The sequence below is a fragment of the Rhea pennata genome, chromosome 8 (genome assembly GCF_028389875.1).
Source record: "Rhea pennata isolate bPtePen1 chromosome 8, bPtePen1.pri, whole genome shotgun sequence".
NCBI classification, from domain to species: Eukaryota; Metazoa; Chordata; class Aves; order Rheiformes; family Rheidae; genus Rhea; species Rhea pennata.
Window position 1 is genome coordinate 33,389,807 of NC_084670.1, and position 14,575 is coordinate 33,404,381.

General features: G+C 39.5%; 1 protein-coding gene across 1 annotated transcript in view; it reads left to right on the top strand.

Annotated features, from left to right (window-relative positions):
- HMCN1 (hemicentin 1) overlaps positions 1-14,575 on the top strand; it is a 185,266-nt gene that overhangs the window by 120,727 nt on the left and 49,964 nt on the right. Inside the window, exons 47-56 of the mRNA XM_062581699.1 lie at positions 1,200-1,313; positions 4,869-4,955; positions 5,041-5,232; positions 5,900-6,073; positions 7,270-7,383; positions 8,757-8,902; positions 10,765-10,915; positions 11,613-11,816; positions 12,652-12,765; positions 13,715-13,902. Coding sequence (XP_062437683.1) covers positions 1,200-1,313; positions 4,869-4,955; positions 5,041-5,232; positions 5,900-6,073; positions 7,270-7,383; positions 8,757-8,902; positions 10,765-10,915; positions 11,613-11,816; positions 12,652-12,765; positions 13,715-13,902 — 1,484 coding nt within the window. The remainder of the gene's footprint in view (positions 1-1,199; positions 1,314-4,868; positions 4,956-5,040; positions 5,233-5,899; positions 6,074-7,269; positions 7,384-8,756; positions 8,903-10,764; positions 10,916-11,612; positions 11,817-12,651; positions 12,766-13,714; positions 13,903-14,575) is intronic.

Consider the following 14,575-nt stretch of genomic DNA (forward strand, 5'->3'; position numbering starts at 1 on the left):
CGCTACTGAGGAAGCGGGAGAAGGCTGACGGATGGTGATCACATTTGTTTTTACACTTAACTCCTCAATGATATTTTGTTTTGCTGTTCCTCTGCCAAAAAGGAAGCAAAGGGAAGAAGTTGTGCTAGGGAAAAGTGAGGAGATTCTTGGTCGTTTGATCAACCATATTTGCAGATCTTCTCTCCTTTAAACTGAACTAATGTCTGTGCAACTGTGTTCTGACAACTGCTCTGCTGTAGTGTTACAAGAAAATCGTTATTCTAAAACACTATAGGTGAGCCAGTGCTGTTATCACCTGTTACTACTACTGGTGGCATAATTAATACAAATGCTAGGAGAGAGAAGTGGAATGTTATTCCTTATCTATGCATGTGAAAATATCTTTATAAGTGTGTGACCATATTTGTAAAAATATTTTTATGTATATATGCATATACATACCTACACACATGCACGTGCATATATTTCTATCTATCTGATCAGACTTTTTTTTCCCCCTGTGTAGACATCTAGATCCCCAGGTCTAGCAAAGTACTTGTGTAAGTGAAATCCTCCTGTTTTGGCATTCTGCATTCTGTCACAATTTCCTGGGTAGAAGTGCAGTACGCAAATCCTGTGTATTGCAGACACTGTGCACGCTTCATCCAAAGCATCAGCACTGCTCCAGTGTGATTCTTAGATGTGCACTGTACACTGTATACATGCAGTTAGATGGACCTGTCTGCAGCAGGCTGGATTTACTCTGCATGAGCTCTGAAGATGTGTCAGGATTTTCCCAGCGATCACTCCAGTCGGTCTCTGACCTTTTCCAGAGATTCTGGACAAATGTTTGAATCCCTCAAAGTTCTATTGGGCATAAGTTAATTGGAAAACGTAAGGGCTATATCCGGGTAATTTGGGACTATGGTAACTTGAAGGTATTGACTTTGATAGAAAGAATAGCATGAGCAGCGGTGAGCACAGATCCAAAAGCCCTGCAGAGCTGAGGACAGATAGACAGAAAGGATGGGGACACAAATAAGGTCAGTTATTGTTTCCTGTTGCTTCTTCAGCAAAACAAAGCTTATTAGAAAGAGGAGGGGAAAAAAAACCCTGTGAACTTACCTCCAACTTTTTCTATTTTGGTTAACACAGACAATTTGGGAGCATTTTCCTCGGAGTGAGACTAATGAGTGTGTGTTTTGTGTCTTTCCCCTCAGGAGGCAGGACGCTCCGTCTGACACACACAGGTGTAGAAGATGAAGGTCAGTATGCTTGTGTAGTGATGAATGCTGCAGGAGAAGCAAGGAAGAAGTTTGACCTTACTGTTCTAGGTAAGCACGTGATGATTTTTGTTATAATAAAAGAAGAAAGAAAAGGGGGCATACTATATATTTTGGCAGTATTTTAAAAAGTACTTAGCCAAAACATGCCACCTTAGGAAGAAAAAAAATTGCAGGTGGTAATGTGATCTGAAAAACAGGTTTTAGGTGATCTGGAAAGGTGGAGTTTGGGTTGTTCTTGGTCAGCTTAACTTTCAGCGACATAAGTTCCCCTCTGGTTTGCTGCGTACCTCATAACTGCCAGTGTTGGTGAAACAACAATGATGAGAACGAGTGGTCGGGGGAATAGTGCTATTTCTTTTGGCAGGAGCCTGAATTTAAGCTGGCTTAAACTTGAAGCAAAGCTACAGCCACAGGAAAGCAAGTGAAAATCGTTACTTGAATCAGTCGCACCTTGTGCTAGACTGCAGAGAGGTGCAACCCCATGCGATTGTTCTTGCACATTAAAATCGGCAGTATCCTGCAGCGGAATTTGTAGTTTAGCTGTGTGATGATAATCTGTTGCAGCAAAGGGATAAAAGCAAAGCCAAACCTACCGTGAAATTAAACAGTGGAGCTGGAATCTTTCTTTGCACAATAGAAATCTGTGATCCAGGGAAACCCTTCAATCAGTAACACTTTTGGTACTGTAAAGCAAGTAAATAAAATGTGGTAGTGGATGCTCCTGCTAATGTATTTATACAAGCACTAATGCAGCAGGCTGTTTACATTAGAGAACCTTTTAAAAGTATTTAGAACCTTTAATGCGTAATTTTGTCTTGTGACTTACTTTCTAAAAACCATATTTCTCCCAGAAAATACTGCTCTTTGAGTAGCTATTTATTATTTCGAACAGTAATTACCAGGCCTAACACAGGTTGTCTTAGAGCATTACTGTGTAAAATCTGACTGCACGTCTTTTCTCTAAGATGTAGAGCTCTACTCGTTTCCTTTTGCCTTCAGCTGACTTGTGCTTATAATAACTTATATTCATGTCAGTTCATGTTTATTTGATGAGCTCATGGAAGTGTAAATATGGCAGAGTGGAAGAGATGGCTAACCACTGAAAAGCCTGCATTGTTCTACTGTTTTCTTTGGAGGGTTTTAGTAGAAGGGTGTTTGTGAGGGTACCGGGAGCCTCTCGCGCATAGGCTTTGTTTGCCCTGAAGAAGAATGCTCAGCGAAGCCGATTTCAAGTGGCCTAAGTGGAAAATTCCATTGTTTGGTCTTTCTCTCCTCCTCCCAGTAATTTTTTCTTGTTGTTTTTCTAGAGGAAAGTTACTGGAATGTGGGCTGATAGCGACACAGAACATGCACCAGCTCACTGCAAACACAAACCATGCAGAAACATTCCAGTACCTGCTTCTCTAAACTGGCATAGGAGGTACAGCAGGCAAGCCAGTTTGCATGGAGAGCTTGGTGTCATAAGCATAATATTGATATATTTGCAAAGTGCATGGTGTGGCTTTGTCATACTTCTGAAATTACTATGTGTTGTTATTTCGAGGGCAAAGCAATAAGTTATGCAAAAATAAGCATATTTATGAACAATGACTTTTGGCCTAACTTGGAAGTCCCTGACCATTACGATTTTGGAATGTATTTTCTCCCATCTAATATCTCTACTAATTGGTGTGTCTTTATCTAGTCACATTTGAATGCAAGAGCCCATAGGAAATTCTGTTTTGCATTGCTTGTACAATGGCAGCAGGGAATTTGATCGTAACTGCATTGCAAGTTGATAAGAGTGCCAGCGCTGGCCACATCTTCCTGCCAGCTGAATTCTGCTAACCATCATCTCACCATGCATCCTGTGCAGAGGCCAGCTTTTAGCCACTTTGAATAGTCTCTTCACCATTCCAGTCATCAAGTGAGATGCAAACTTCTTTTAATTTTTTAGTTTTTTTCTTTTTTGTGTTTGTGCTATTCATCAGCATCAAAGATCTGATGTGACACGTCTCAGTTGTCAAGTGAATTCAGCCAGTCTTATTTTTCCTTATTTTTTCTGCCTGTGATTCTTATTTTTATAAAACTTTTCCTTCCAACTTAATGGTGGGTCATAAATAAACTGTTAAATGTATTTTACTACCTCTCTTTTTGGGCCTTTATCTAGACTGATAGTTGGCATTTTGTAGGATTATTAAAGAATGGTATCTGGCTCTCTTGCCCATTATTATTGTTACAAAACTTACCAAAATCTCTTGGAGATTTGACCTATCTTTCTTGTAGTTACTGTGCCTCTTTTTCAGCTTGGGTGTTCCACGCCTGCTTTGATTCCTCATGCCCTCTTCCTTTGCCCCAAATCTACAAAGCTACTTTGAAAAAAATATATAGTTGATCATAGCTCTTAACACTAAAATTATTTGCTTCACATTTCTCCTATGTAATGTGTAAATTATGTAGGTTCAAGGGACTATTCACCAACATGTTCAGAGTTTGACGCTATCAACACTGAAATGTTTAGTCTCCATCATCCAGTCAAACTTCAGTCTCTGTAGTCCTATTGACCATGACTATTTGGAAATGTATCATCAAATGGTCAGTCATACAGTAGAATTTTTATTACGCTGAGTAAATTATTTTATGGATAAGTATTTTAATGATATAGTTTTGCATTGTATTTCCCCAGAGAAACAGAGTTTATAGCACTGCAAGGTGCCTTTAAACTCGTAATTTGTCTGTCTGCCTGTATGGAATTAGCTGTATTAGCATGAAACACATTTATGCCTTTACACAATATCTAATTGTTGATAATCTACTGTATTGCTTTTACTTTACTGGTAAGAGAGAAAAAATATGTGAACAAACAGGCTTTTTCTGTCTTTTTTTTTTTTTTTTTATCAGCTCTTTCCCTAGAGTTCTAGATAGATGCTTTCAATTACTGTTGGAAAACAAGCAGCTCTTAAACTTAAGTACAAGGCTTTAAGCAAATAAATCACTGGCTAGTTAGGACAACAGAATTTGCTTATAAACTTACAAAACCTTCTGGTGCATAAAATCAAACCTGGCCACACTAACAATAGAAGTGCACGCTACTGCTGCATGTCGTCTATTACCCTGTTGACCATGCTCAAAAGTAGAAGGAACGTACCTTCTCAGCACCCTGAGCATCTCTTTAGCTCTAAAGAGACAGCCAGGTGAGTACATTGCAGGTTTGTGGTCCTGCATGGAGGACCTTTGCATGGAGCAGTATGGTTAGTGGGTACAGAACAGAATGCAAAACCTCCTGAAAGAGTCGTTTGGGCAAGTTAACTATAGGCCGTCTCACATCTGGACCTGCCTCTGGTTGATCAGACTGAGCCATTTGTTGATTTATGTGATTAAAGGAAGCAGATCCTCAGACATTGCCTTTGCTGTGTTTAAATTGGTTGTAAGGAAATACTCCCTGATCACAGAATCACAGAATGATTGAGGTTGGAAGGGACCTCTGGAGATCATCTAGTCCAACACCCCTGCTCAAGCAGGATCACCTAGAGCACGTTGTACAGGACCCTTTCCAGACAGCTTTTAAGTGTCTCCAAGCATGGAGATACTTGATACTGATGTTGTCTTTTTGTTTGTCTGCAGTGCCTCCCAGAATTGTGGGTGAAAATAAACTGGAAGATGTGAAAGTGAAAGAGAAGCACAGTGTTACCCTAACGTGTGAAGTGATAGGTAAAAGTAAACAGTATTATTTATCTTGGAATATTCTAGAGGCTACGGAACAACTAATATTTGCAATTTTCTGTAATTCATTAAGGGAACCCTGTACCACAGATCACTTGGATAAAAGATGGGCAACCTGTACCTGAGGATGATGATCACAACTTCCTGTCCAGTGGGCGTTTTCTGCAAATCACCAATGCTCAAGTGACTGATACAGGGAGATATACATGTGTTGCATCTAATGCAGCTGGAGATAAGAGCAAAAGTTACAGTCTTAATGTACTTGGTAAGACAGGTTGTGCTGGCTGTTAGAGGAAAAAGTATTGATCTCAAGAACAACCAGATAGTCACATTCGGATTTTGTAGCACTTCATTTATAGCAATGTTTATGTTTCCTGACTATGATTAAGCCTTTAGAGCTTTATAGTTGATAAATAATAGTAGTTCAATAGAAACATAGTATTTTTATGCTTTAGTAAATATGGAGCTTGACTAGGACATTATCTGTGTGGAATGGACGGTTTGTTGGCTTACTGTAATTCAAGGAAGGGATAGCTGAAGAGTATTTTTCATATTGTGGTCTCTTTGGCTGAAATCATCTGCAGTTTGCTTTTTTTGTGACAATTTTTGCATACCAATTACAAACAACGGAGAGGGTGTTATTTGTGTCCACGTTAGCTAGGTTCATACCTCCTACCAGTCTGCTGCTCTCAGGAAGACCAAGTGTGTCTGTTGGCCACTACACAAGAGCAGACCCTTGGGAGATGGGAGCCAAGTGGCTGGCTTTTTTTGTGGCTTGTTGGCCAGATGAATGCTGACTGATTTGAGTGTGCCTAGGAGGAATGCCTCTCAGCTATTTAAAGCTCAAAACAAATTTCCTAGACTGGCTATTCAATAGAAAAAATGCTTTTCACAGAGTTCCAATCTCTAGTTAATGTTTTTGCTGCTCTTAGTGTCTCCAACCATTGTGGGTGCAGACAGCCATGGAAGTGTAGAAGATGTCACTGTTATCCTCAATAGCCCAACATCCCTACTTTGTGAGGCTTATTCATATCCTCCAGCTACAATCACCTGGCTGAAAGATGGCAATCCTATAGAATCAAACAGAAATACCCGCATTTTGCCAGGTAAATACCTTTTGTTGTTGCTGAGAAGCAACACAATACTTAATTATTTTATTGTTTAGTTACTGTTGCAAAATTTTTTTGGTAAATCTAAGAATATATTTTTATTAAATGCAATGTTTTGTACTTTTGTAGTACTTTCCATTCCAGTATCTCTAAATGCTTCACAATTAGTTAATTACTTGTATATTTTTTTGTATTCAGATATTTATCCTTTTGTTCCATAGAGCTAAATGATGGCAAACAAGTTCACTGCAGTTACTAGTGAATATAAATAACATGAAATGCAGCATGGAAATAAGCTAGGTGGAAAGAGATATAAACAACAAAGTTACTAAAAAATGAAGTGGCATTTTTCTAAGCTATTAATAATTTACCATTTTTCTTTCTATGGAGTAACTCTTACCTAGCGCATCTGTGGAGATGGGAAATAGGAAAAAGCTTCATTAGTACCACCAACTTAATACAGGTGAACAAGTACTTTAGTATTGTCAGCTGCAAATGTTCAGAGGAAAAATGGGTAGTATTAATAGCTAGGAGTTGAATTACTACTTTGGGGGACAATTTCTAGGCATGCAGTCTGGAAAGAGCTGCAGCCAAATTAAATAGTGACTCATCTCTGAGAATGCAGACAATATAAATCCTAAGCAGGGTGCTGTGGGAAGGAAATTGATGAATCTCCGAGTTGTAAAGGCCACCTGGAGTTTTAAATCTTACCGATTCATTCATGCTTGCACTTCATTTCACATAGTGTCCTGTTGCTTCTATCCAGTCTGCAGAGAGAGGTCAGGATCTCTTTTATAAAAGAATACTGCACTGAAAGAAAAGCATGGTTTAGAGGCTCATGTTCCCCCCTGTATGTTCAATGTTCTATCTTTACTTAATCTCAGTGCTTATGCTTCATTTCTGTTTTTTCTATGAATGAAGCGCAAAACTCTAAATATCTTCACGAAAGTTCTTGTACAGAACTACGTTAACAAATTCTCCAAGAATCCAGAAGCAGAGAGTTGTGTTCCAAAGCACTTTTGCAAATTATACACTGACTTACTACATAGTCTGTCTGATGGTATGTGTTGAGTTTGTCAGGCTCATCTAAGGGCAGAATTTGGCTTCAAGGATTAACGCTGCGGAAACCATGTAAATAACTGGCAAACAAGAGTATAACCTGGATGCTATTAAAGAATGGCGTCTTTTGGTAGGTGGTCGAACACTGCAGATTCTGAGTGCACAAGAGGACCACGCTGGAAGATTCACCTGCATAGCCACAAATGAGGCTGGAGAAAGTTTGAAACACTACGAAGTGAAAGTGTACGGTAAGGAGATACTTCCAATATTGATTTGTTTGCATTCTTCCATTTTTGTCCTCTGCAGTGTTGGCTGTCCTGGAACACAGGGATTTTTGAGGCAGCTGTTAGTGGCCTTCTTTAGATAACACCTGTGTTGGATGATTGGGTGCTCATGACATTGATTGGGGAAAGGCGCTGGAAAAGTTTGCTGCTGCATCCTTTACAAGTGCTCTTTTTGGCCAAAAATCTTTGTACCACCCAGGGAAAGACATGTCAGATATGATGAGCTCTAGTTTCTGCTGTAATTTTTCCAGTTCTGACTTTCAAATCAGATGAATGCTGCACAATGTGCAACCAGAAGAAAGAACCTCAAGACCGTTTGAGCTATTTTAAAGAAATAGGGTGGTATAGGGGGCGTGCAAAAAAAGCCCCCTAGCATCTAATGGGAAACTTCCTTAAGTAAGGTAAAACAGGAGGATACTATTTTTATACCCTTCCATAAAATACCCTATGCACCAAAGCTTTCCCATTCAAGGTTTCCTGTCAGCACTTTGTCCTTTGGACATCTCTGCTTAGTATTTTATTTTAATGCTCAACCTCTTTGTTACGGGCTCAGTCAAGCATGTCGTCTTGTTTCTTCTTTTATTTGCTAGTATTTTAGTCTGAGTTGGAGTTTGGGTTGCTTCCTCACAGTAACTGTGGTATTATTTTAGTTACACTATGTCCCTAATAAGGTCCCAATGGCATTAGCAGTAATGAGAAGATTACAAAAGAGCTCATTATCAATGTATAACTGTATAGCAAAATAAATGCCACTCCCCATCCCCCAAAAGCTCATTGCTAGTGCCAGTTATTACGGTACTGTAAGCATCACGGACAATTGAGAAAAGAATGGGAAATGCTTGAAAAAATTTTAAATAATTTAAAAGATATTATGAGACCAAAGTAGGGGGTTGTTTAAGGATTTTGAAATGTTCTGTTTTCATTTTGTTTCAGAAGTAAACAAGATTTTGCAATATTGGGGTTTTCAGTGGAATGGAAATTCTGAATTTTGACCAACTACTCTGAGTGTGGATTTTAGTTCAAACATATGTTTCTGAGAATATTTGTTTCCTTTAAAATGATTTTTAATGATTGCAATACACTGAACTTTGTAGAATTCAAGCCAAACACCCAATAATGTGATATAGCTAGGTGAGGCCATAGTCAGGTCTGCATGTCTAGAAATGTTGAATGCTGGTGTATTGTATTAGGCCAGCTGTGGGAAAGAGGCAGATTTGGGGGGGAATGCACTTACTTAGCCTGAGCTTACAATCATGGTTTCTCTGTATCTAATTTTAAAATACTTTCTAAGAGAGTAAGTCAGGAAGATGTGTTTCACTTCCTTTGTTTTTGTGCAGTTCCACCCACCATTAACAAAGGCAATATCTCAGGGATGGGTCTCTCTCCTAAAGAAGTAAAGATCAAAGTAAACCACAGCCTTGCCCTGGAGTGTGAAGCTCACGCGATTCCTGCTGCTGCCATCAGCTGGTACAAGGATGGACAGGCTAGTCACCAACTTAATTCCTTTTAATGAGTGAATTTCCTACAGAAATAACTGTGTATTGACTATCACCATTAAGGACCATTTATGTAGTGTGACAGGCTCATTTGCACTGCTGATGTCAATAGGAAGTCGTCTTCCCACAGTCCTGCTGGCAGGAGCTCCACTCACGTTGTCCTGTGTCTTAGGAGATCTGCTGTCAGCCAGACCTCTGCAAATTGACACTCTTGGTTTTTTTGTGGGTGCTTGGCAGTACAACCGAGACGTGAATGCTGGAGAATGCAGGACGCAGCACTTGCCTGTGCATTTAAGTGGGGGGGCCCTGCCTAGAAGTAGCATCCCGGGGTATTACCACACGTTGCTTTGCCTTTGTGTGGCTTCCCCAAAGGCCCTGTTGCAGAAGCCCCATGCTTAGTTCCTTTCTGCTGCCCTTGCAGAAGTTGCTGAGAGCCTCCCACGTGGTTCTGGCAGAGCTCAAAAAGCCACGAAGGCATCTGGATCCTCTGCAAGAGGGAATTCAGTGTGGTTCTTGCCACATGCAGTCTTCACAAGAATATCAGGCTGAAGGATAAGCAGTTTTGAAGCTTGATGCCACAGAATCTTACTGATGTACGGTCTGGTGAGGGGTGACTATAAATAAGAAGGAAAGAGTGCAGCTCTCCTGCACAGAAGGAAAGCATAACATCTCTCGGTTTAGCTGTTCTTGGCAGGGCACCTCCGGCACGTATCATGTGGCAAGCTGCTGCACCTGTGGAGCTGAACCAGCTCTTCATAGATCTACCGAGCATGCAAAAACATCCTGGAGGCACAGGAGAGACTGTGTATACACTGTTTCTTAGATTGTCCTGGGAAGATGACTTTGTCATATCTATGGCCTAACTTAAATGTTCCCCTGCAGGCCGAGAGTCAAATGCTGACTCCCTAATGTGTTTCTTACTCATTACTGAGAGATAGGGGCTGCATGACTGTGGTGCCCACTGTCACGTGTGATGCAGCTCTCTGGCACAGCAGCATCTAATCCTGTGCATCTCTGGATCGCTGCTGACAGGAGTCATCCTTCCCTCCCCATCAGTTTTGCATTCCCCTCTATCCTTGCAACAGATCTAGTTGTTGTGTAGCTGAGTTAGATCCATTTTTTCCAGCTGATAGAAGACTGAGAGTTTTACATGTGTAGGTTTTCCATCAGTGCAGTTACTTGGCCAGTGAATTGAGCGGTTGAATCAATTGAGAGTCCGTGCATGGTGGAGATGGCACTGCTCCTTTCAGCAGAAGCTTGCAGATGGAGTTAGATGTGAGTTAAAATTATATTTAAATCCTTTAGGATTAAAATGCTCCTTAGGAGACCAGCTACCAAGGTCAGAAGTGTCAAGAACTATAGTTTTTGATGAAGATTAGAAGAAAATTGTCTCCTGGAATAAGGTCTTGATGAGGGTTACTCAAGGAAGGAAAGTTTGGGGGCTGAGGAAAAGGAGGTACAAATGAGAGCTGGGCTTGCTGTTGTCGGTAGAACAAAAATTTTACTTCCCTTGCACCACCTGTGGCCAAAGCTGCAGGAGTGCTAATGGGTCCCCTTCAGTAGTTTGGTGTCCCAGGCAACTGCTTTCTTGGCACAGGTGGAAAGTGGGCCTTTCTAGCAGAATTAAGAGCAATGGAAAGGTATTCTGCTGTTAGTGTTTTCAGAGCAGAGGAAATAGCAAAAGAAAAATAAGAACCTGTTCTTACTCCGAGTTTACTTCCTTAGGAAGCGGTTTTGAAGCAATCTGAATTTGACCAGGAGAGAGGTGACTTTACTCGAATTAGGTGTGTTTGTGGAAGTAATACAGAGTTTTGCATAGTATTAATATACGTGTGAACTTACATTACAGCCTCTTAAACCAGATGATCATGTCATTATCCAAGCCAGTGGTCGTACTCTGCAGGTTAAGGAGGCTCAGGTGTCAGACACTGGCCGTTATACTTGTCTGGCATCTAACATTGCTGGAGAGGACGAAATGGAATTTGATGTAAATATACAAGGTAAACAGAATTCAGTTTACAAAATTCTTATTTTCTGGTAATCTGAGCCTTATTTTCTGATGTGCTGGGGTGTTGGAATTTTTTATAATTTTATATCATTTAGACCAAGTCTGCTTGGTCTAATCTAATACTTCTGTGTTTTGTGGGATAAAATATCCTGTGTGACTTTTACTACACGTACATACGTTCATGAAAGACAGTGTCTGATTCTTCTCTCATTCACATGATATTTGCAACATTTCTGAAGTCAGTGGAATGATTTTGGCTCTGATCTTCCTCCCAGTTTTATTAAAATTAAAAAAAAAAGAGTTAGCTTAAACTAAGACATTGAGTTTCATTACCTGTGTGTAAGTGCAAGAAGGCAACCATTAATCAGTTCTGAAAATGTAGACAGCTAGAACTTGATTGCAGCCAAATAGTTTAGTAAGTAAGTAAGTAATGTTGAGCAGTGCCTTCTGTGGTTTGTTAGCAGATCTTCTCACTCTGTTATTTATTAGTCCCCCCAAAATATTCAGCAGGTTGATCAATTGTTCATTCTAACGAACTAGAATTTAGCTAGTCTGTATTTGGGGGATAATTTAGCATATGTAATTTGCTATTCATGCTATATAGAGATTACGATATCTTTTATTTCTTGACTTTAAAGTTAGTTACTTCCACTGCACAATTCTGACTTTTTTTCCCTCCCCAATCACAGTTCCTCCTAGTTTCCAAAGGCATTATAGGGAGTGGGAAGCTGGTAACATGGTAGACGTGGGAGGAGGCGGAGAAAATAAAGATGTGATTATCAACAACCCCCTTTCTCTGTACTGTGAGACCAGTGCTGTTCCTCCTCCGGTTCTTACGTGGTATAAAGATGGCTATCCTCTCAGCTCTAGTGATAAAGTACTGATATTACCAGGTGAGTATTTAAATTCGTCATTCTATGACCTTCAGAAATGACATTAGTACTAGAATTTTCAGGTTAATAACAAGCTTTTCCTGTTCAAAACACTGTATTAATGTTCTCAGGCCATTTCATCTTTCTTGACTGGAAATGCTTCTGCCCAGTGCTCAGACTTAAGCAAGTTGCTCCCTTCTTTCATTTAAAATTTAGTTCCTAAAATGGTGTGGATGTGAGCATTTAACTTCCCTGTGATAGGGTAGTTTTGGATGGCATATGTGAAGAGGGATATGGATCAAAGGGCAGTGGTGATGACAGCACCTTTTTGTCTTCCTATCGCTCATCTGTTTGGAGACCGGTGACAGCCACTCCCCAAATAGATTCCTAAAATATCCTCTCTTTCTAAAGCTATTTAAGGGGGTATCCTTTAAATGAGAAAGCGAGTGAAAAGTAGAAATAGTACGTAGCTATTAGCTATAGAAGTGATTTTTTTCAGTTCAGTACTGTTCTACCAGAATATTCTGTGGTTTTATTTCCTTTTACTGATTAGTTCTCTATCACCTTGCTGAGAAATATTTCTTTCTTCAATTTACAGTATGGCTGCATATTACTGAAAAACATGTATTCCTTCCCATGGAATTAATTATTCTTTTCTAACATTTCATTATGAACATTGCTGAATTCCAAGTAGCTGCCAGTAGAAAGTAACTGGGAAATAAAAAATCTTTAGTTACTTATGAATCAGAACAAATGCTGACCATTCATAACTTTACTTGCTCAGGTCTCCAGTGAAATGTGGTGTGGAAGTGATGGAAATGGCTTGATTTAAATCCTGAACGTGTTTTCCTTCCAGGAGGCAGAGTGTTGCAGATTCCACGGGTGCAGGCTGAAGATGCTGGGAGATACATGTGCGTGGCTGTGAACGAAGCTGGGGAAGCTTCCATTCATTACGATGTCCACGTGCTCTGTGAGTGTTCCTTTTTTTCCTTTTTCTTTCTAAAGGAAAACTACAGAAAGAGTTCTACAGAAATTGATGGAGTGTTATATTCTGGGATTATTTAACTTCTGAAGTGTATAGATTCTATGTATTTGTAAATTATGAAATGAGTACGTTTACATAGGATACTAGAGTTTTGAAGGAATGCATAGAATTACATGAAAATGGTATTAATGCTGTTAGTTCTGTATATTTATAAATTATTTTTATAGAGACTCAGTGGCATTACCCCATCACAGTTCACCATAAAAAAAGGCACATATAGAAGTTCTATTTTCTTCTTCTTGGTATCATTTGTTCCCAGTCCAGTCTCCAGTTCAAAATATTAAATCATGTACTACATTTTTTTTTCTTCCTCCTTCTTCTTTTCTTACATTGGTCACAATTTTTTTATGGTATCCAGCAAACATCTCAAGTCTCAAGTGAACTGATGATTTAGATTAACTGTTAAATGCCTGCAGGGTCTGTGCTTTGTATGATCCATTTATGAACAGAGCACAGAAAGCTTTCATATGCTGCTTGCCTTGTCTATTGGTGTACCCAAGGGAAATGCTTATATCTCTGCTTTTGTTCCTCTATCTGCTATGGAAAGCAGTGGTTTTCTGTTAGTTAAGAGGAGCCTGCTTTGGAAACTCCTTTGTTCTAGCAGCAAAGAACATGACAGACTAGCTGGAAAATTAGTTTTCTCCTTTCTTTCTTACGGCTGGTGTGAATATGCATAGCTCTAGTGCAGTCCCTTGAATTATACTGATTCGTTTCAGTTGAGCTATTCCTTGGGATTTTATTATCTTTCACTGCATTCATTGAAGATTTCACCACTTCATTTTGCAAACCCGTTTTGCTGCTCTGGCATCTTAAAAAAAATACCCCTGACCAATACTAAGTCACAGTATTCTTCTGACATTTTGCTTTTTTATAGTACCACCGTCCATCGGTGGAGCTGATGGTGACCTGCCTGAAGAAGTGACTGTGCTTGTGAACAAGGTTGCAGTGATGGACTGCATGGCAAGTGGCAGCCCTACTCCAAGTATAACCTGGCAGAAAGATGGCCACCTCCTAGCAGAAGATGACAAACACGTGTTTTTATCCAATGGAAGAAGGTTACAGGTAGCACCAAGTGAATAACTGATTTTTAGCATCACAAGCACACCACCTATAAAGACAAATATGTTTAGATTTGCTGAGTGTGCAATTCTGTGTTTCTTTTTTTTCATCTTGGAGGTACTACCAGCCTAAGGAGTTTCTGTTCCTTGTCCCTGCCCCTGAATGGCTCATCCCCATTCCTGAGCTGTTCCTTCAGTTGTGCTGACTTAGCTCTTTGTGGGATCATACTGTGCATTGCATCAGAGAAATCGTTTGGTTTAAAATAATGTTGCAAACAAAGATTATTGTGTAGAGTAACCTATTGCTGTCTGTTTTGATTGAGTTTCTGTAGCAGTATTTAATTTTTGGAAAATTTACTTTTTCTAGAAAAAAATACATTCTGAAGAAGAGAACCTCACTCACTACAATTGATAGATGAAATCAGATGAAACTATTAAAACAGAGAGCTGAGCTTAGTGTCATCTCTTCTTACACCATGAATTAGGAATTCAATAAAATACAAAAAACATACAGAACATTAAGATTTTTATTTCAAATATTTTGGAAATAGTTGTTTTGTTACTAATTTTAAATCAGCTTAATATGACAGATACTACATTGGCTTTTCTGAAGGTCTGAAATGTACAGGTTTTCAAGGGAATAGCATCAGTTTCTCAGGTTGGTTTCTTTATAATAC